Source organism: Aulonocara stuartgranti (genome assembly GCF_965226115.1).
Source record: "Aulonocara stuartgranti genome assembly, chromosome: 8".
Lineage (NCBI taxonomy): Eukaryota > Metazoa > Chordata > Actinopteri > Cichliformes > Cichlidae > Aulonocara > Aulonocara stuartgranti.
The window spans coordinates 12,512,717-12,535,422 of record NC_138959.1 but is presented as its reverse complement, the minus strand read 5'-3'; the positions used below and the strand labels follow the sequence as shown (position 1 = coordinate 12,535,422).

At 42.5% G+C, this 22,706-nt stretch overlaps 1 protein-coding gene across 5 annotated transcripts in view; it reads left to right on the top strand.

Moving 5' to 3' along the window:
* LOC309713405 (adenosine kinase-like) overlaps nt 1-22,706 on the top strand; it is a 127,229-nt gene that overhangs the window by 52,949 nt on the left and 51,574 nt on the right. For all 5 annotated transcript variants that reach the window (XM_082545023.1, XM_082545025.1, XM_082545024.1 and 2 more), the window contains one exon: nt 1,945-2,053. In XM_082545023.1, the coding sequence (XP_082401149.1) occupies nt 1,945-2,053 (109 nt within the window). The remainder of the gene's footprint in view (nt 1-1,944; nt 2,054-22,706) is intronic.

Below are 22,706 nucleotides of genomic sequence, written 5' to 3'. Positions count from 1 at the left end.
GAAGCGGAAATTTCAAAGATTCTGGAAAGAAAGCTAGTGAGAGATGTGTCTAAAGACCCCAGAAAAACTGCCGAGACACCATTGAATGACTTGAGGAATGAAGTCAAAGAAAACAATCACTAAAACCCTGCACAAGAGGAACAGCAAGGAAAACTCCACTTCTGCAGCAGAAACACTTTTAAGCCAGAGTAAAGTATAGTAAGCAAGAATATGCACACTGGAAATGTGTCCCTTGATCAGATGAGACAAAACTAGAGCTCTTTGGCCACAGAGATGCTGCTGATGTTTGGAGATAGAGAATGTCCCCAGTAGTGAAACACGGTGGTGGGAGTATTATGCTGTGAGGATGCCTTAGTGTGCCTGGAAATGGGAATCTCGTCAAGGTGGAAGGAATCATGAAGGAAGAAGGATACGGGAAGATTTTAAAAGAAAACCTCAAGCAGTCAGCAGAAAAACAGAGTCTGGGTCATCGCCTTGTTTTCCAACACATCAATGTTGCTCATGGTGAAGAACTACCTCCAGAAGATTAAAGTAAACGTTACCGACTGGCCTTCATAAAGCATCGTCTTGGAATTCTGTAAGGTCCGTGCCAAACTATCATCGGATCTAGAGGAATTTGAGAGATTCACCAAAGGCAGTGAATCTGTCCTCATCTGTAGGAATATAACAAAAAAACAAGCAACTGTCAGCCAGTAGAGTCGAGTCTAGTAATGCAAAGACAGGCGTCTCATAAGAGTTGTGCTTATTGGTGCTGGTTGACAGATTGACTTCAACCTGTTCACAGACTGTATGCGCTTATAAACCAGATGGCAACTATTTGCAAACCTTCACCAATCTGTGTGAGAGCAATTGAAGTCTCTCCAAGTGTTTGGCGACAGGTTTCCTCCAGCTGACCCGTACTATTGAAAGTGGTCGCACATTCAATCTCAGCTATTTTCACTCTAGTTTGACTGAGTTATAACAGAAATCGATGCGTGACAGTTATTCCACTTTGATAAAACTAGAAATCATTCCTCTGGATTTCCTAGTTTTCTTTTCTTTCCTTTTTGTTAAATTCCTAATGAGCATTTTAACCTGGAGTGCCTCACTGTGGCATTTCGGCTTGTCCTCTTAAATATGTCACATCATAATGGTTATTTGCTCTGCTCACGTCCGTTGGACTTTCTCAGTTAACAACACTCGTTTTGTCTGTCACGCTCGTAGCAACCTTTTGAGTCCATTACGGCAGCTCCGGTCAAACACGGTCCCAATTCAGCTGCCATATCGTAGCCTTCATCATCACACGCTGATCAGCTTAGCACACTGTTACTCTTTTCTTTGACACTAACCACGGAGAGCAGCTTTTTTTTTGCTTTTTTTTTCTCGCCATGTGAGAACAGACCTTCGTGTAGCAACACCCTCCTGTCATATGGTCGCCTAGCAGTTTTCGCCTAAGTAGCTATGATGGTTGCACTCATTTTGATGGCCGCTCATAAAGATACAGCGCACGAGGACTGGCTAATGAGCTGTGTTAAGACAATACCACCTGCTTCACTTTCCAGCTCCCACCACTCACTACTCAAGTGTTCATTTAGTAATCTCTTTCTGTTGTTTTCCCACCCTTGTTATCTATGCAGAACTTTTACAGGTGATAATATGATATGAATAATTTTAGGGTGTCTCTCTTTTGGCTTTGAAAACCCCTCAGCTTGTTTAATCTCCTTTCTTTGGTGTATTTTTTCTTTTTGAGATAGCACCGTTTTTTTAAAGAAAGGAAAAATAAAGAGATCCAGATAGACTTTAATTCACCTTGGCTCAGACATTCTTAGGAACTATTATCATCCTTATATATCACAAAAGAACAAAGGAAAGTCTGAGGCCTGAGTGTTTTTTAAGGATGTTTTTGAGACAAAATTAAGATGGATGATAAGCGAGGCAGAAGATTTATGGGGTCTGTCTCGGCAGGTCCCTTGTTGCTAACCTGGCAGCGGCAAACTGCTACAAAAAGGAAAAACACCTGGACCTGGACAGCAACTGGGAGCTGGTGAAGAAAGCCAAGGTCTATTATATTGCGGTAAGTGAGACCCTCTACATTCAAAATGACTGTTCCCCAACTCCACTGCCAGAGGAGGAGGTTAAGAGGCTTTATTCAGGAAATGCCTCAGCACGCCTTCTGCATTGTCAATATATCCATTCATCCTTTGTCGAGTGAAATGAGCTATGTTACCTATTGAGACAATACAGCTCCATTTTCCCCCTATTTTTTTCCCCAGGTCTTTGTGCGCGAAGCTGCAACATAGTGTGAAATTGTTCTACATGTAATGCATTCATTCATTTCTTTTAACGTGAAGACAGGCCAACAGGTGCTGTGAAAGTGTGAAAATTGATTATGCAAGTTCATTCGGTTTTAGCTCCCAACCCCCCACTCCCACGCAATCTTCTCCTTACAGACAAAACACACGCACAGATTGAGGAGGACAGATGTGCGCTTAGATATTCACACACGCTCGAGCTGCGCCCACTGAGGTAATGTCTTTACTTACAGCTTCTGGAGTGGGATGGCCTGCTATGCTCATGTTTCACTGTTTGGGATTATATTTAATTCCGGCAGATCGACATTTTCTCTGATCTCAAGTCAAGACGATAGCCCTGAAATTGCGCTGCATTCCACGTCTTTAAGCAGTTCATTATCAACATAAATCAGCATTAGTGCTCAGCATTCAGCATACTCCTTGGCATGTTGTCCCAAGTGATATTCCCAATTCCCCCCACCCACCTCCCCATTGCCCACAAGTCCTCTAAACACGAGTGCATCGCAGTGCAATAATGATGGAGGTTTCATAATTAGCCGCCCAGTCGAAGAAACAAATACCAAACGAAAAATTGTTTATTAGAGGGGAGGAAAAAGAATCTTTCAGTGGTCGTGCCAGAAAGCAGATCAGTCAGTCCATCCTCCAGAGTTTGTGTGGTCTCATTTTTAGCCTCTGCTTCGCATTAGCAAACATGGCACATCCTCTGCAAATTGGCAGTTGGGTTTTGCCCACATCCGACAGCGTAGCGCGCAGGGGAAAAGCTTCCGTGGGATTTGGAAGGGGGGATAGAAGGGCCACAAATGGGTGTTTGTCAGTGCTTGGAATCTAAAACGTGGTGTTCAGCGTCCCTCCTGGGCCTCTTTGTCAAAACAGGGGGATCATTCGCTTTATTAGAGTCCCGTTCGCACTTCTAAAGTACTTAGCCAGATACACTGCCACAGCTATTCCCACTTAATACTGTGTGGCGTGTCTAGACCAGCGTTCACTAAGGCCTCCTCTCTCCATTAACCTTGTCGAGAGCACTCAGATGTATTTACCCAATTTACGGCCAGATTTTACATCTTCTCCCTCTCTCCCGCTCACTGTACCAACCTTTGCTATGCATTAATGTGCTTTGTTGATTTTCATTAAACTACTGCTGTGGTGGTATACGTAGCTTTGTTCGCTCTAATCTGTAAATTTAATTACCGGAAAGCGCACAAGAGCGTGCGCGCGCAAGAGTGTGTGCGTTCGCGTTCTGTTTGCTCGCACATGCCTCTGTGTTTGTCTGAACATGCGTGTTAAAGAGGTGATTGATGAATCCTGGCAGAGGCTCTCAAGGTGCCTGCTACTATGTGGTGTGATTGGATGAAAACAGAATTATTAGAGGGCTCTTGCAGCCAGTCTGGCTCATCCAGCATCAGCAGCGGCAGCGGCGGCGGCGGCAGCAGCAGGGCTGGTGGCAGACACAGAGCAGGGAGGCAGCACTGCCATTTCTCACAAAGAGAGAGAATGTTGAACTCCTGCCAAATGTTTGGTGGCAGGCTGTTGCTAGGAAATCTGGGTCCTTAGGCAAATCATTGCACAAAGACCAATAACAAAAGCATGAGGGGGAAGAAGGAATAGCTAAATGCATTTCAGGCAGAGGAGATCTCTCTTTTTTTTTTCAATGCCGTCGCTGCTGCAGTGATGTGTGCAGTTATTTCATTCCCCGACGACTGTAAACATCAGAAATGGAGGGTGATGTATTGTAAGAAGGGGCGGATGGGGGGGGGGGTGAGTGACTCTAATTGGAGGGGGTGATGTGTGCATGTGCACACTGGCCCAGTTAGCCTCTTCTCCCTCTCCTTTTTTTTGCTCCCACTTTCCTTCCATCCCCATCCCTTTACCCCCCTCTTCATCCTCCTCTTTTTCCTTTTTATTCCTCCTTGTGTCCCCCTTCTCTTTTTCTCTAGTCTCTCAAACACACACACACAGATGCTGTTAAACACACACACACACACATTATGCAGCATACCACTAGCTTGTTTTTACCACCGAGGGCTTTGCCCTGTAATTTGATCTCCGCTGCTTGATGCATCCTCCATGATGCCACTTTGAATTAACCTACGTCTCCACAGCTCTCCTTAGCCCTGGATAATAAAATGGCCTCTCCTAACTTCTGCCATTTAAATTCAAGGGGGAAAAAAAAACAAAAAGGAAGAAGAAGAAGCTCCACCTCACGGTCATGCACAGTGAAACCAACAGAAACGGGGAAGAGGGGAGACGAACAAGACAATTGACTGTGAAAAGGCCTGTTAATGACTGGGCACAGATGGTCAGAAATAACCCAAGGATAGACGGAGGAGACGCTTGCCTCTGCCAATTGGCCTCATACGCAAAACTCACCCAATGAGACACAAGCTGCAGAGCTGTTAGGTCACAAACCTAATCACAGCTGCGGATGCTGTTCGTTTGCACCCTGCGCTGGGAGCACAATCCACGTTAGCCTGCAAGAGGTTAGCCACGCCCAAGGAAAATGGCTAGCCCGCCCTTTTTTTTCCCAGTTTTTTTTTTTTTCAAACAGCACAGCAAGTTGAACTATAATGCCTCACACTGTTAACACTGGCACACCGCATATAGCATTAATTGGCAGTTGTATTCTTGCCCTCACTGCAGGGGAAAGCTGAGTTCACTGTAGCATAATATGCAAGGAAAAAAAAGGAGAAAGGGAAGGCAAAAGCAGAAAAAAAGCGCAGTACTGGCACCACAAGCTGCACGTCAGCCTGCTTACACCCCAGAGTGGTGCACGCACACACACACATTGTTACTCCGCCCGATCAGCCCCCTTCATTTTGCAGCCAAAAAAGCAAAGGGAAAGGTTTTCCACACACACACACACACGTCTAACTGACACCTCATCAGCCAGCCGAAGGGCTGATTAGCACAGAGGTGACTGCGGCTGTGTCTCTGTCCAACTCAGAGGACCACACTGTCCTCACACTGACCTTGAGATCTCCCTCTCTCCTGCTTTTCTACCCTTCTCTCCTTCTTACTCCCCCTCTCGCCACCATTCTTTATCTCCTCCCTTCCTCCATCTCCATCTCCCCTCTCCTTCCTGCCTCTCCTTTTCTGTCTTTTCTCTCTCTTTCCTCCACACTCTGTACTGCACCACTCTGCACTGCCCCTGTCCTTCCACACAGCCAGGGAGGGATCACGAGGCAAAACGCAGGCACTGGAGAGGAAAAAAAAGAAAAAAGAGGGAGAGGGAGGGAATAGAAGTGGATGGGGGAGAAAAAAATCTGGCAGGCTCCCCCTTTGTCTGCAGGCGATCAGTTACAGTCTTGGTTGCCGATGAAATTTAATCCCCACCGCATTTACATGCCAAGTTTGACTTCTGGCAAGCCTTATTAAATAGATTTGTAAATCATTTCATCTTGATTAGAATCTGTTCTCAAGGGATCGAGATTTTTTTTTTTTTTAAATTTTTGCCTTGCTTGTGTTTTGTTATGTGTACAATCTGTGCCCACTGGTGTTAAATTTTGTGAAAGTCAACCCTCGGCGCTGATATTTTTCGGTGCACGCGAGCGTAAGCGGTAGGTTTTGAAGGGGGGACAAAGAGCAATGGGTGCCAAATCCCGTCTGTCACCAGCCAAGCCACTGTGTCAGCATGTCTCTCATCTCTGGAGGTCATGTCGGTGGCCGAGCTACTGCTATGATGTGTCTCCTCTTTATTAGGCTGACACCACAGTGTCTTTAGCGTGGAACAATGTCATTTCAAATTGCGCCTAATCAGATGGCATTTTGTAATTGGCAGCAAACATCTTATGAATATGAATTCATAATTGTTCAATTACAAGTCGACTGCATCATATTTATTGGCTAATTTATTTTTTTCTCCCGCTGGCCTAGGCCAATTATAGGATTTCAATCTTGAGGCAATCAAGTGATAAGGGTGAGGCGTTTACTGTTTGCTGTCACTATATAATTCTCTTGAATGTTAAACATGCATCTGGGAGGGCTGTATTTGTCAGAAGACTGTGCATGGAGGTGCACCTGCCTAATTGAGTGGTAATGAGCTGTCAGGAGCGCAGGCTTGGTGATTGGCTCCTGGCGGGATGTCCTGTGCCAGTGGGACGTATGGGCTGGCCCGGCCCGGCTGGAGGATCAGCCAGCTCCACGGCGCTGCAGGCCTGAGTGGGCGGAGTGTGGCAAATTAGGGTGAAGAGGGCAGAGACACTGGCTGCTGAGACACTGTGGCTTTTACTGCACTGCGTAATTTATTTAGGTTGTTTACAATTATCCTTGAGACTCGATTCGTTCTTGCCGTGTCAGATTTGGCAGACAGTTTTTAGATGTTTTGGTTAAGTAAAAAAAGCAGTAGTGCATTAAAAGTAAAAGTTCTCTTGGACTTGGAGCCCTCGTGTATTCATTTTGATTTACAGTGTTTACGGTTAGAACATAAATAATGTGTACCAACATAGACTACTGCATTATATTAAAAATGGAGTCTGAATTCTGAATGTGAGATCTATCCACTGTAAAGTTTCTCTTCAAAATTCCTTCAAGGAAATTAATAAATGCAGCATCCACTCCATGGCTGCTGGTATTTGGTCTCATTTTATGCGTTGTGTGCGTTTAATAGATACAAAAATGCTCGTCTATTGAAACTATTATGTATTTAAAAAGTTATAACCTGTTACAGTAATGTACATGCCACCATGTTCCTGTCAGTCTGAAAGCTCATAATCATTTAAGTAGCGCTAAATAGCTTTATTATCACTTTGGATCAATTTATTGATCTTGAAGGAGAGGTCAGAGGTCATATGGGACATAATATTTTAAAACATATGGCATTTTGCATATGTTGACAATACACATATACACTTGTATAACTCATATGTTTGAGTTTTGAGGCTTTTTGTCAATTTCTTTCCAATAAATCATTAAGTTGACCTTGCAGGTGGATGTAAGCCAAATTCAGAAATATGAAGCCAGTAAAAAACCTTATTTCTATCTAGAGCCCAGCAGATGGCGATTGCTGTGGTGTGCAACGGCTTTCTTACTTAACCTCTCTAAACAGCACACAAATAGTCTATCACAAATTACTATCATGTAATCAGACTGATCTCTTTGACAGTCCTATAATTTGTATTATTGTGTCTGTGTAGATTCTCAGTCATTCAGGTCATGGTAATCTAAGGATCCTGAAAAGAAAAGCGACTGGACGTCTTCAAGAATATTAAAAAAGTCCAGTCGCTTAATATTGCATTACCATTGAATGCAATGCAATGGCTGACCGGTAACCCGGCTCCAGCCCCACACCACAAATATCAGAGGAAGAAAACGGATGGATGGTAGAGAGATAATGTACTTTTATCTCACTAGTGATTGTTCTGTTTGCCCATTTATTCTATATTTACAGTGTAATCTTTGACAAAGGAAATGTGTTGTTGTGCTGAAGGTTTTCAGGATGTCAAGATTTCACCTTGTTTATTACAGAGAGGAAGTTCTCATCGTACGCAGTGGGTTATGTATTGATCTTTATGTATTTATTGTTGTGCACAGATTTCTGTGTGAAGTTTAAAAGGATTTTTTTCATTCCTGTATAGTTGCAGGAACCTTGACTGAGGATTCAGTCAATGCGGAATATTAGTTTGATGCCATTGTTAAATTAGTAAGCTGTGATACTCAGTTAGCTTTACCCAAGCATTGCTTCATAAAACAAAATATAATCAATACATAAATACAAATACCTTTGTTGAATTTATATGTATTCTTAGATTAAAAAATACCAATGGAACAAAGAAAAACTTTGTTTTTAATGTTATATAGTTATTTTGTTAAAAACTTTATTCATTTAATCTCATTGTGACAGTTGCATTGTCTTTAGCTGTCATTCACAGTCCTCCTAACTTCTTCTCTCTGCCGCTGAGGTCAAAATAAAGCTAATTGAAGTAAAAAAAAAAAAGTAAAAAACAGAGGTGGTAAAGTCACAAACAAACAAGAAACTCACATTAAATACCTCTGATACCCCTTCACTGATGCATTGAATGCACAGAAATCATCAGTCTGCTATTTGTGACTCGGTGGGATCTGTAAATTAATAATAAAAAATAATAAACGCAATTAAAAATCTATTGTTTTGCACCTGTGGTAAGCTCCCAGGATGCGGTCCATAGTGCTCTAGCAGCATTGCGACTCTCTGCTTCTACACACGTCACCTTGTAAAAACTGTTTTTTCTTCTGCAGTCGGGAAAACACCATGTCCTTTCATCCCAGATTACTCTGCGCATCTGCTCCACCGACAACATGGCTGTTTTCCTGTGGATGAAATAGTTCGGACTTAATGATATTTCTGCTTGCCGTCACCTTGTCCCCTCGCTCCCTAGGCATCAAAGCACCTGCCATGTGTGTGCCTTTTTATTCATGAGACCGAGTTGTAAAACGTGGAATAATGTTTCAGTGCTACACTGGGATGTTGTGGCCATTTGTGTGAGTTCCACGGCTTAATTGAATAGACTGAGTAATTATTTGTCAAGTAATGCTGAGCAGAAAATAAATAGCCACTTTGCGGCTGCGAATTGTGCCTGATGGCCATGTGTTGATACTCTCACCAGGGAGAGTAAAAACCTGCTCTACTGGCTAAGTATCTGATTAAGATTCACATGATGGAACCGCAAACGCTTTAGGATAGCATGTCTCCTGGGCAAAGATAGTGAGTAGAGTTAAGTGTCAGACGGTGTTACATTATCACGCTGGAGAATAAAGCCTTGACTGAGTAAATATTGCTGGAATCGTCTCCTCGCCACAAACCATCTGTAGCACTGAGGTCACTGTGACAGTTTCTGAAAGAGGCCTACAAAGAATCACCACAGATGTGCATCTCTGTTCAGCAGATGTGGGACACTGTTCTCTGAGAATTGTTTCCTTCTGCAAGGTTTTATTTTTCCTTTCATGCTTTAATTTGTTTATGATCTACAATAAGCTAGGGCACAGCTTTGTTCTGTCATTTTATGCTGGATACAAAGTGAATTAAAATGACAATAATGACTTTTGAGGCTGATGTACAGTATTTTATAATGAATTTACTGACATTGTATTCCAGAAGGTTTTTTTTTATTATTTCAGATCCTTTAATTCTGTGTGGGATGTAATTGTCCTGTCTCCCTCCCCTTACCTTCAATCCTTCCTGCCTCTGCCGGAGGTTTCTTCCTGTGAAAAGGGAATTCTTCATTTCTACTTTTGCAAATTGCTTGCCCATGGGGGCTCATCTGATTGTTGGGTTTTTTTGCTCTATTACTGCAGGGTCTTTACCTTTATAATACAATACAATTTTAGTGTGTTTGCAAACCAGATCATGTCTGAATCCACAGAGCTGCTGTGTGGAGTTCCTCAGGGCTCCATGCTGGGACCTATTCTGTTTTTAATATACATTTTTCCTTTAGGCCAGACAATGCGGCAGTTTCCTGATGTATCTTATCATCTTTTTGCTGACAACATTCAGCTCTACTACTCATTTAAACCTTCTAGCTGAAGTTCATAGTTCTCTGCTCTGATTGACTTAATCATACATTAAACATTCAATAATGGTTGAACAACATTTGCTTACAGCTAAACCCAGACAAAACTGAAACTTTGATTATTGTACCGGACAGTGCAATGTCTGATATTAAACAGCAAGTGGGTGATTTAGGTTACTCACAGAAGCATAACCTTAGAAATCTAGGTATTATTTTTGATGAAGCTTTTTCTTTAGAGGGAAATTTAAATCAAATAGTAAGAACATGCTTTTTTTTTCACTTGAAGAACATTTCAAAACTTATATCTATCATGTCAACAAATGACCTTGAGATGATAATCCATGCTTTTATCTCTACAAGACTCAGCTACTGTACTAGTCTGTTTACTTATCTAAACAAGTAAGGGCTAGCTCATCTACAGGTTGTTCAAAACTCTGCAGCGGGACTACTGACCCGTTAAAAAAAGGTAGCTCATATGACCAGTCAGATTTAGGTTCCATTTTAAAATTTTAGTTTTAACCTTTAGAGCATTACAGGGACAGGCTTCTCCCTATATTGCTGATTTGATTCATATACATACCTCTTCTCATAACCTGAGGTCATCGAATCGAAACCTTTTAGTGGTCCCCCTACTTGTTTCAGAACTCGAGGGGACCGATCTTTCCAAGCTGACTCGGTGGAGACCTTCAAAAAGAGTTCAGAATCCTAAAACAGCAATACATAAATTCCTCAGTGATTTAGATGCAAAAGGACATGGGAACTTAATACAACCAGCTTGGCTACCAGTTGAGTTGAGAGTCCAACTGCAAAGAGCTGGATCACAGATGAGTTGGCCATCAGCACAGACTGTTTAAGATTGATTGCAACTTGTCGGTAATCTGTCTCCGCTTAGGTATTAGGCAGCAGTTATTTGCACATCTTCTCCAGTCTGTTTGACAGTGATTGCAGCCAGTCCAAAGCGATTGCACAGGTATCCCAGGGTTGAGGGTGTTGCATGCTCAACTTCTAGGCAGCAGATGGTGTATTCGTCTCTGACAGCCACAAAATTCAGTGCAATCTCTGGGCAACCACCGAGGAGGCTGTAGTAATATTTTACTAGTTATCATGAGAAAAGGTAATTTATATTCTCTAATTATTAGTTATAAGTAACAAGCATTGGCTAGAAGTCGTTTTATTTTGACTGTCTAATGGTCTGAATCCTTGAGAATGTAACTTGGTAAATAATTAACCCATATAGAGTGCTTCAAAAGAATGTGGCAGATGGAGTTCTGTTCTGCTCGTTTTGTTGTTGCAGTGTAATGTGACGTACAGTGAAATTAGAGTTGTAAGCTGCTTTTAGTAGTTGCTGTCTCATCTGAAACATTAGTTCATAAATCAGGCCTGAAAGCAAATGATCCATTCATGTGTTGATGATGCATTCTTGAATTTTTTTAATGGTAAGATTCTTTCCTAAGTTAGTGGCTGATCTCAGTCCAATATCTGCTGCATTGTGAAGCCAACCTAATTTTTTTTAAGTAATAATATGTAGCAGTGATTTCTTTGAGTCTCTGCTTTTAGTCGTACATAAGCGAAATTCCCAAAATGTAAGTGCTTTTTCTCAAGCGGTTTATCTTTTCTGTCTTCATAAGGATTAATCAAACAACATGAAATGTACTAATTAGTCAACTTTACACAATCTGTTAGTGGGAATTCTTTACTTTAGGACCCTTTAAGCTAAGCTTACTGCCGAAGCAACAAGATGGTATCAAGTAAATGTCAAAAAGTATCCCTTGAGTTACTTTGACGTGATCTGTTTTTATTAGTCTTTCAGGTAGGAAGGTACAGAAAGTCAGAACTAATTCAAAATCAAACCGCAAAGGCAAAACTGCAATTCAATACTTTCCTCAAATCGTTCAGATTTTGTCATCACCCTGTTTTTACTTTCTGAAATTGGAAAAAAAAGTGTACTTGTCTAATCAGTCACTTAATTGCTTCAGAATTAATACAAACGTCTTTTTCCCCCGGGTTGCCGTCAGCATGCCTGAGGTCAGCACACGCAGTGTGAAAGTGTTGATCTTTCATACATGGTCCCACTCAGACATAGGCTACTACTCTGACCTTATCTATTGTTTCTCAAGTGTATATTGTAAGCAGCTTTGGAGGCTTTAAAGAGACTTAGCCGGCAGGGCTGCCGTTGCTCTGTTGGAACATTTGGACCTCTGGCAAGTGTCAGATTTTCAGCAGCACATTAAATCTCTTAACCCACTTCTTTTTTTTTCCCCGCTCCAACTTCCTCTCTCTGTCCCCATCTCTCTCTCTTTTCCTCTTTGCTCCTCTCCCTGCCATGCTAACAAGCTGGCTCTGATTTATTTTTCATGTGTTTTATTGTTAGCCTCTGCCATTTTTTTTCTTGTTTCTCCAGCATCTAAAGTCTTGTGCCAGTGGTTAGCCTGGTGCCCAGGCCCTGCGGGGGGAAATGTGGAAAGGCAGCCAGAGCAGCTGCACATCACCCCAACTGGGCAAAAGTCCTCCAGTCACACTGTCGCGGGGAGGCCAGAGACGCTTTGATTAGCGTCCGTCGTTACTAGCCAGCTTGAATGTCATGCACCGTGAGCCCAGTTGTCTAATGCTTTTGGCCGGCCACCGAGGCCGCTCCCCGCAATTACCGATAGTGCTGCTCGCTCCAGTGTCTGGGAGAGGCCAGAGAGAGCGCCAAAGTGCCAAATGATTGTCCTCAGTAAATAAAAAGCAGACATGTCCTTTTTTTGATGTTCTATATGTGCGTGCTTTATTTTCAGATGCTGTGGCGCAATCACATTTGAAAGCATTTTGCGCTCCCAACATAACAAGGGGGGACCAATCAAAACAATAACTGTGGTTCCTTTTGACAAAGCCCTTGGCTCACAGTTGTCAGAAGATGTAAGCTGACTCATCCACACAAGAAGGGCATGTATCCCTGGGAGCAAGGGGGCAAAAAAGCTCTGATGAATCTTCCCCTCTGTGCTCTCCCCTCTCCACTGAGCCTGTATGGATTAATTACATGACTAGTAGCTAGTTTAGTCCCATTATTTATTTATTTATTTATTTATTTTTTCTAATGAATAATTTTACTCTGCCTCTCAGCCTAGATTTTATTCTGCTCAGGACTTTTTCAGCTTCACGCCGTGGAAATAAGAATGCATTGATTATTTTCCATCTAGCAAATATCCCACCAACTGAGGAATAACATGCCTTCCCCCTAATTGGTTTGTTTATCTTGAGCAACAGACTCTGGGTTTGTTTGGACTCTGGCTGGCATCCACACTCTGCACCGCTCCTCAGCATGATTACTCACCTTGGGAGGAGGCTGCTGGAGCAAGGTTGATGTTCCCCACATAGACATCAGGCTGTCATTCTCCCCGCTTATGTGACATCATTTGCCAAGACAGATTTGTTACAGGAAAAATAAATTCAGGCCTAAAAAGGGATTGATTTAAGGACAGGCTGCAAGTGGAAAAAGGCGACAGGAGGGATGGGGGCTCCCAGACACATTTCACCACTCAGAGGGCTCGGGCCGGATCCAAACAAGCTGCCAACAGAAGATGGATTCTGGCTTCATGTATAATTGATAAACTGTATGTTCTAGGTGTCAGCTTTAAAGAGGGAGCTAGGACTATATCAGGAAGCTATTTTTCCTCTCTGAGGCAAGCATCATTTTTATTTTGTCCTCCCCCGTTGCCTGGCTTATCTTCTCAGTTCAGAAAGCCCCGTTGAAAATTATCGTTTTCTTTGAAGACGACATTCGGGAAGTGCAGCATTAAAAGTACATCCTGTTCCTGTGCCTATTAGGAGTGCTAGCGCGGGGCAGATAGCCATCTGCAAAGTTGACTGTACATCCTGAGTTATCAGGATTAGCCATCTCACTCTTGACACCCAGCACATTAATATTAGCTATGGGAGAGTCTATCCTGCTGAAAGCAGCATAAAAGGATTAATGCAGCGCTTATCCTTTTGGAAATAATGCCCTTTATTGAGCGGATCTGACACTGTAAAGGCTGATGATGACATTGAATGGAGCCAGAATAAGTAATAGTGTATTCATCCCGTGTCACGCAGCCAGAATAGTCTCCATTTGAATTCCAGCCGCTCAAACTGTATTGATTGTGCCGAAGGCATCTGGTTGTTTTTCCTCTGCAGCAAAAGAGTAAGAGTGTTACTCAATCATCAACGTCCCGCGGCTAATGACAGTCCTGTCCCGTCGGCCCGATGACATGCTTCGCTCGCCGTCGTACTGTACGCTACGATTTCACCTGTGAGCACTCTGCGCCGCGGCAATTACTGGACATGTAACGCAATATGCCAGCACGTCACCCTTCCTGTCTGTCACACATAGCCTGTGGGATTAATGCAGCTTTGCCCACTCACTTTAATAGTGATAAATTTGTATCCTGCCAATCAGCTCTTTGAGTGTTAGCAGTGCAGCTTGTACCACAAAGGCTATGACTGTTTCAGTGGACAAAACGAGGGGCGAATACTAACTTTGTACCCTGTTATTTCCCCTAGGCACAACATAATGGCTGTGAAAAGCAGTTTCCTATTGCGATTCTAACACGGGACTTGTAAGTGTAAATAGTGGCGTGATTCATGTAATTTTTTTTTTTAAATATCCCCCCCCCATACACTTGATTTAATGATGCTGGATGTAAACAGGAAATGTGCCTGCATGGGGTGACTGGATCCAGCCACAGAGCGAGAATTTAGATGTTTGTAATTCAGCGGGAGAGAGAGAGAGTGTCTCCTTGAACCCCTAACATGATTTGATTATGAAGAGGTTAAACAACTGTAATAATAAATCTGTCAAGTTTTTAATACGATGTGCCGTTTTGTACCGGGGCATTATAACACTGAGGGGCAGACAAGTGGCCATCAGGGCCACCTGAGAACATTCGCTCTGCTCTTTCTGCTAAATTGCTGCTTCCCCTAGGTGCTTTTTTTGTTTGTTTGTTTTTTAAACTGACCAGATTGTAAGCTTATCAATCGAAAAACTACTTTCCCCTCTCTCCCAAGGACTCGCGCTGATGTGTTCTAAGTACTCCCTTATTTGGCTTTTTAATGGGAATATCGCACGCTCATTTGAGAAATGCCTCCATGTTTCTTAATGAGCTGATAAAGCTCCAATAATCGAGGCAAATCCCGATTTCTGATTTGCATCGCTGACTCTTGTTTCACCACACATGGTGAAATTGTACAAAATTGAGGAGCTACGATGTAGGCCTGCCTTTCCAGAAACTTTTATTTTTATATATGTGTGTGTGTGTGTGTGTGTGGGGACACAAGAGATGCACAGATTAGATTAGATACAGTAGCTGCAGCGTGGCCCCGGCCGTTTGTGTGCAGAATGCGATTTAGTTGTGAAGTTTGAGCACACTCTGGGCTCTGTGATGGGTGACGGGACAGACTGACAGTGACAGTGGGGTGGTAATGGCTCTGAATGAGGAGGAATGGCCCCTGCAAGACTGCCCACCCTCCTCCTGTACCAGAGCACAGCAGCCTTGTCCAAATACACTGCAAAATGAATTCTTCTCTACACCTGTGCTGTTTTTTTTTTCTTCCACAGAAGCAGAAATCAAAGCTATTTATAGCTTAACCTATCCGGGGTGAAATGGAAAAAAAGAAAGAAATCCAGCCTTCGTTTTTATTAAGAATTCACAGGCACAGCCTGTCAGATGTTGAGACATCAGGCATCAGAAGGTACAAATAGGTTGTATTGCATTTGCTGCTTTTAAACCAGACCCTGACCCGATAGCTAAAAAGGTGGATACAAGGCCAAAGCCAGCCTCTTGTCTGAGCGATATGGACGTCTCAACCTTACTGCAGCTTTCTATAAAATTCCAGGTTTGTTTTCATTCCCGCTCACATATTTGTCTCTCTTGCCCTCCTTGCCCCCTTTTCCTTGCTAATACGGAAAAATCATGTCTAGAACTTTGGCTGGGAAGCTCGGCAGTTCATGAAAAATGCATCCACTCAGCTCTTTTTCGAAGTCTTCGCCTCTGATACTCTTGTCATATCATATCCATGTCATGTCAGTGCGTGTATTAATTATGTAGCAGGCGGAGTTGAGGAGACAATATTGATGCATCTTAACTAGACGTCCCATGTATATTGCTTACTTGTCACTGGGAAATAAAAACGAGGCTTAATTACGGATGAGACGACTGTTTAATGTTTAGCCTTGTGAGTAAATAATTCTTGGTGTGTGTTTACGGGAAGCATTTTTCTTTCCTTTCTGTCAGCATCCACCCCCCACCTCCACCCCCCACCTCCCTGGGCTCCATTTTACTCTCTGTCTCACTCTATTCATCCGTCGTGGTCACTTTTTCCGGATCAACTGAGGTGTTCGACCCGGTCATCCCGCCTGGGTTTAGCCTCTCTTTTCAGTTTTTGCAGCCTCACAATCTCCGAACATATTGCAGACAAATGGCACCCAGTAGCACCTTTGGAGGTGTCCCAAATTGCAAAGGTAATTTATTTCTTCGCCAGCAGAATTATACATGAGTAAGAGGTCATATTGTAATATGAAATTGCTTAGCAGCTGCACACATTTGCCAGATCCTGTTCGGGTTTTGTGTTTCTGTTTACGAGTCCTCTCTGTGCAGTAATCTTATGGAACCGTGATAGCACTTGAATATATTCCCTCAGCAAATGAATAGCAGGCGGGCGCACTAGCTCTAGATGTTTCCTCTTGAAATACAGCTGTTTCCCTCCGGTCCTCTTCTTCCTTCTGTAACAAATGGTCTCCCAGGATTAAAACCACTACAAGCACTTCAGAGATATTAATCTTCTTCGAGGACCGCGATTCGAAAAGTTGCATCAGAAAGGAAAAGTAAAGACTTGCACGCTACTGTGTTTAAAGCCAAAAGGTTGGATATGTGTTTTCCTTATGTCTATAGATTACCTGCACCGTGTAATGAGTGCATATTTTGAGTCGGTAAACCCTGATGAGTCAGGATTGATCCTGTGTGTTTTTGCAGTGCTACAATCATTGTTTTACAGCGTGGTGATTGCTGCAGTTTGGCAGCAATAATTGGAAGTTCAAAGCGCCGATCCGTGAGTGTAGCCTGGGGATAAGTTTCTGGAGAAGCTGACACTTCAGACGTATTATGAAGCCATCACGTCTAATTTGCACAGGCCTCTTTTGTAATTTACCCCCAATTCAGAGGAACAGTCTCCTGCTCTGCAGCACAATGCACACTCTGCTTGCATTGTTCACGCTCATTGGAAGAGACACTGAGTGAATGAGTCTTGGAGCTCAAATAATGCGAGGCACTGTTCCTGTCATATTTGTTGCTGTGTAATGGCTCCTGATTTGGTGTTTCCTGCAGCGTCTTTTTTGGTTTTAGTGCAGAGCAGACAGCGCCGCAGCGCACGCAGCAACTGCTTTCTGTGCATCCAGTCCAAGCAACGTGTTTACAGTTCACTTTTTTCGAAGCAACTGCTTGACAGATAAAAGACAACGAGATGTCGTATAGTCTTTGAGAGGGGGGAGGAAACCTCTTCAGAGGCAGGACAGGGGTTTTCCACATGCCGCCCAGACATTCTGACACATATTGAGGTTGTCTGTGTGCATCTTTTGAAGATGCAAATGTGTCAGCCACATGTAACCAACCACCCAGCGAGAAGCTGAGATGCTCAACTGCCTTTCTCACGGCTCTTAAATGGCTTCCAGTTATCAGCGTGCCTGTGAAGCTTTCGGTTCTTTTTTAACACACACGTTTATTTATTTTTTATTTTTTTGCGGGGATATTGAATAATTTGGGCACATTTATCACCGGGCAGAAAATGACTTGTTTAACCACATTAAAAGACGGAAGAGAGTTTGGCTGTAAATCTTTACGAGCGCTCGTGTAGCAGTCGTAGAGGTTGGTGTTGTGCGCGTAAGTGTTAATGATACAGAAGCCGTTAATTGGGCAGTAATGCAAACCAGATGTTACAAAATTCAGGAAATTGGTTAATTTGTCAAACTTTTTAGGCCTGCTTTTTCCCCCCTCACGACAATGTAGTAGGATCTTAATCAAAAAGAATATTTACACCTCAAACTTGCCCCGCCAGCTTTGCCGTCTAACGTAAGGGGGGAAAAAAGCACATCATAGCGCCGCACATCCTGACAGAGGAGGCGTTGGTAAATTATTAATGTTTTCCCTCGCGCTGTCACCTATCATCGCACTAGCCTTCTGCAGTCTGCAATTTTGAAATGCAAGAGTGGTAGTCCTGCGGTGTGGCAAGTCATGTTTCAGGCTCTCATTTCAATATCTGAAGTGAAAGGTCAGGGTGATATATTCTGTCCTGTCGCGGTGCCAGTGACTTACATGCTACCAGTTGAAGATGTAACACTTTTACGAGGCCCACCCAGCCTGTTGAGCAAACTGATAATGAATCAATCTCTGTGAAACATTTATGGCTGCCCCCACAGCCCTGCCAATCCCACCCTTTTCTTTGCATGAGGCCAATTAGAGCATCCTCAGTGGCCCCTGCTGTCTGTGTCAGGGAAGCTCCTTGCATTGTCATATCAATATTCCTCCGTTGATCTCCAGCTGAGGCGAGTCCGGCTGCTCTTTCCACACATGCTAATTTGCATTCGCCAGCATGTGCGGGAGATGGCATGCTGGCTGCCTCTCCTCCTTGTTCCCAAACCTACTGTTGCCGCCTCTCTCTCTCCCTCTCTGTCTTTTTTTTTTTTTTTTTTTTGAGAGGGAGAGGAAAGGTTTCTTGATTCCTGGCATGCCAGAGAAGGGTCCTCTGAGGATTACATTGGCTAAGCCCTTATCACTCCAGGAAATTCACTGCCTGCTTAAAAAAGTGGTAGAAGTAGAAAATCAAGGGGAAGTGTTATTCTTTTTAAGTTTCTACTTATTCCCATGGAAAGTTATTACGGGTTTGAAGAAAAGTCCTTTTTTTGGCACTCAAGTTTTCTCCTAACTGTATTTCATATTTCACCCTTCCCTTCCCTTTTTTTTTCCAGGCGGCTGGTGGAATTTTAGAAGTGGAAAATGTGAAGGCAGGTGCTTGAGAGAGAGTGAGAGAGAGGGGAGGTTTAGGGAGGGCTTTGCTCACTGGGAAGCGATGTTAAACATCCAGGGGAAATGTTTGTTATTCTAATGGGATACCACCATGGTAACAGCTTTTAGAGACTCCCAAGGCTTTGTGTGGAGTATATGCACGCATTCATCAATCTCGCCTAATTTCTTTGGGGATTAGCAAATATAATCAGCCCTTTCTCCAAGTCGTCACCTGTTTATCGACATGAATATTATGGTGAAATTTAGCAGAACACGGCACTGTTGGATGTGGAGAAAGCAATACACAGGCTATTAATATAAATCACAAATTGAAGCGAGTCACTGAATGGATTCAAAAGTCATTAGTATTCGTTTTGCACTGAATGACATCCCAGGCAGAATAGCTTAAATTTTGCACATGCTTTTTTTTTTTTTAAAATAGAAAAGCACTTTTGCTCATATTACATCTTGAAATTAAACATGTTTCAGGCAGAAGTGATTAATTATGTTATTTTCACACTTAATACCTTTAAAGGAGGTTAAAAGCAATGAAGTGAACTCATTTAGAAGACTTGATGGAAAAGAAAAAAAAAAGGAAACCCGACCCGATGACGAGACTCGGTCTTTAAAAGACTCGAGTAACTCGTAAGCCCCCCCCCCTCTCAGTTCTATACCTTTTTCTCTCCTGCTGCAGATTTCCTTAAGTGGCTTATGTGAATTGCAATTGCCACATTGAAGCCGAGAGTGTACAGAACACATTTCTCCCCGGCCGTGACCAGCTAACAGCGCGTTGAACTTGTGCGTGCGGTGATTGAGAGGTTTCACACACAACACTGCAGCGCTGTGGGAGTATAGCCTGACCTAAAGCTAAGCCTCCAGCCGGAACAGCCTTCCATAACACTCACAACACTGCTCTCTTATCTACTGGCATTTCTGTCTGATACAAATAGCCAAGACATGATATAGTTGGCTACATGTCATATCTGGCATTGTACTACTCTCTGTCTGCCCCTCCACCACCCCCACCCCTGTGAAATATAATGCTTTTAACTCTCCAGCTTCTTGCCTTGGCAATTTTTTCCATCTGTAGCGGAGACAGAGACCAGTGTGTTTGCTCGTCTTGGCCAAAGGCCAAAGGCTCTTTCTGATATAATCCCCACCATCGATCAGACTTTGTTTACTCTAACATGGTTTCTCTCCCCTCCAGCAATTAGAAGGCAACCTTCCACCTCCTGCTCCTCAGACCAGCTTTATACGTTTATTTTTCCCTTAAGTGGTAATTTTTCATGTTGCAGCTCAGCTCTGAGAAGTGTGGGTGTATATTAAGTAATGGATACTTTTCAACCAGACTGACACGTTAGATACCACATTTTTTTTTGTTAATGTTTCTTTGTTTCTTTAAAGAGAAGGATCCTCCAGTCGCCAAACACTGGCACGTATGGGCACATTATTGAGAGAGGATTCACACATATTGCACTCCACGTCCCGTGTGTTTCATTTAGACTGCTCCACTTAGAAATCTCAAGCACTTTGAAATTTTAGAAAAATGGATGGTGGTTGTAGAAGCCGAGGCTGACTCTCTGTCTGTCTGAGAGGCTCTCGTCATAATAAATCCGGCCGGAGAGTGACTGGCCTTCTCTGCTATCTTGGCTGAAGAGGTTTATAATGTAAAGGCTTTTACTTTGTCACCACAACTACGAGTTCTCGGTTTGTTACTTATCGAAGTAAATTAGTTGGGATGTGGTTTGTTAGAGACTAAAACTGACTCTGTGGGTTAACTTTAACAAATGGATTCTCAAGTTATTGTATCTGTTAATAATTTTGCAGTTATGGTGTTGCAAAATATATATTGCTGATATCTACATTTTTACAACAACTGGTAACAAGTTTTTCACATTGTTGTGGAGGAATTTTGGCACGTTCTTCTTTGCTGAAATGTTTGAATATAGCCACACTGGAGGGTTTTCGAGCATGAACGGCCTGTTTAAGGTCGTGCCAAAGCATCGCAATTGGATTTGAATCCAGACTTTAACCTGGCCTTTCCAGACCTAAACTGTCCAGTGTCCTGCTGCATAACCTTCAGCTTCAGGACCCAAACTGATGGTTTCCTTTGGGATTTTCTGGTAGAGAGCAGATAGTAGCAGAGCAGCTCCAAACATAATACTACCACCACCGTGTTTGACTGTTGGTATGAGAGGTATTTTTCACCTTGGAAGTCTCTCATGGATGCCATTTTTGCCCAGTCTCTTCCTTATTGTTGAATCATGAACTCCGACCTTAACCGAGACAAGTGTATTTCTGTATGGGTGTATTATGCGTGTTTAGTTACAATAATGCATACCGGCTCATGATTTTGGTTTAAAGTCGTTTGTTTATTCTTAAATTTGATATGTAAAGGTGGGTAGAATTGACTCTAGGTTAGGGCTGTGCGATATGACCAAAATCTCATATCCCGATATAAGAATTATATCGTCCGATAACGATATAAATCACAAAAATGTAACATTTTCTGTAAATTCTGTGAATCTTGGGCCCGACTTGCGGGAAGTGTTTCCAGCTGCGCGTCATGTTGCTGGAGTCGAGTGTTTTAACCGATGCATGAAACGATAAATTTTTAGACATAAGTTGTAACAGCCGCTGTTTTCTTTGTGAGTATTTATTACACGGCGTGCTGCGGGGAAAAGCCTGTTCTAACGTTTGAGTCTAAGGTTTATTTTTTAGCACCTGGCGGCTCTTTTTTAATTCTCATCCGTAAATAATCTGCTTTTTCACGTGATTCAGTTTATTTTGAAAAGTCTCAACAGGATCTTGAGCTTTATTGTGAAAGGTTTATGTGGAACATAAACAAGCGGACACGCGATGCTGTTACCGTCGTTGTTGCTAACCACAACGCATAAAAACAGGCGCTTGTCCATCTGTACTGTGGTTATATAAAATATAAGAGAAAGAGAGAACTTTAAGAAATGAATATAGCCACTACAGTGACCATCAAAATGATGAAAAAGTATTGCCGTAAACAGTTTATTTTGCGACACCACGAAACAAACGATAGCGTAAAATGAAACGATAGACGTTTTTATATCGTCATCCGATATATATCGTTATATCGAACAGCCCTACTCTAGGTGGTGCATTTTAGTCTATAACCTCTGGAGATTACAAAGCAACTTGAGCCCAGTGTCTCCCTGTCCATGTTAGTTGGCTGTTCAGCTCATTTGGCATGTGCCAACCCTGGGTGTGGAGTCCATAACGTGCATTTTTATTAGTGAGCTAGGGTTACTTGGATAAAACATGAGAAATGAGATGAAATTAACAATATATTTGAGTGTTTGTTATGTGGAGAAAACAGAGATTAGAGAGAAAAAAGTGCATTTACATCCATTTAAAAATAAATACATTTTACAAAGTAAAATTCAAAATACAGCGAGAATGTTTTTCGACACTGAGGTGAGAAAGTTGATGTCTTAATAAAAGCAAAAAGCGAGACAGTGCAGTGGAAACAAACTTGATTAAAACATCGGCTGTGCTGGAGAGTTGCAAAAATTGCATCAGGAAAAAGCATTAGATCTGTAGCAAAGCTCCCATCCAAATGTAGCTCTAATTTTAACTGAAGGTCAGTGAAAGAAAATGCAAATTGTACTTTTGTTCATCTGAGATTTAAATAGTACTTTTCTCACATCATCTCATTGTGCTTTGCCATCCAACTGTTTTTACCAACTGTTTATCTCGGTGCATTCCTGCTGCTAGTATTTGCACTCCGGCAATGCATGGAAATGTTTTTTAATGCATATTATTATTTTTGAGTGAACAAAACCAAAACAGCTGTAAATGTTATTAATACCACGGCCAATATAGGATTAAATATCCCAAAGATCTAGAAGCACTCATGATGCACACATGAGGCATGAAAAACCTTTTAG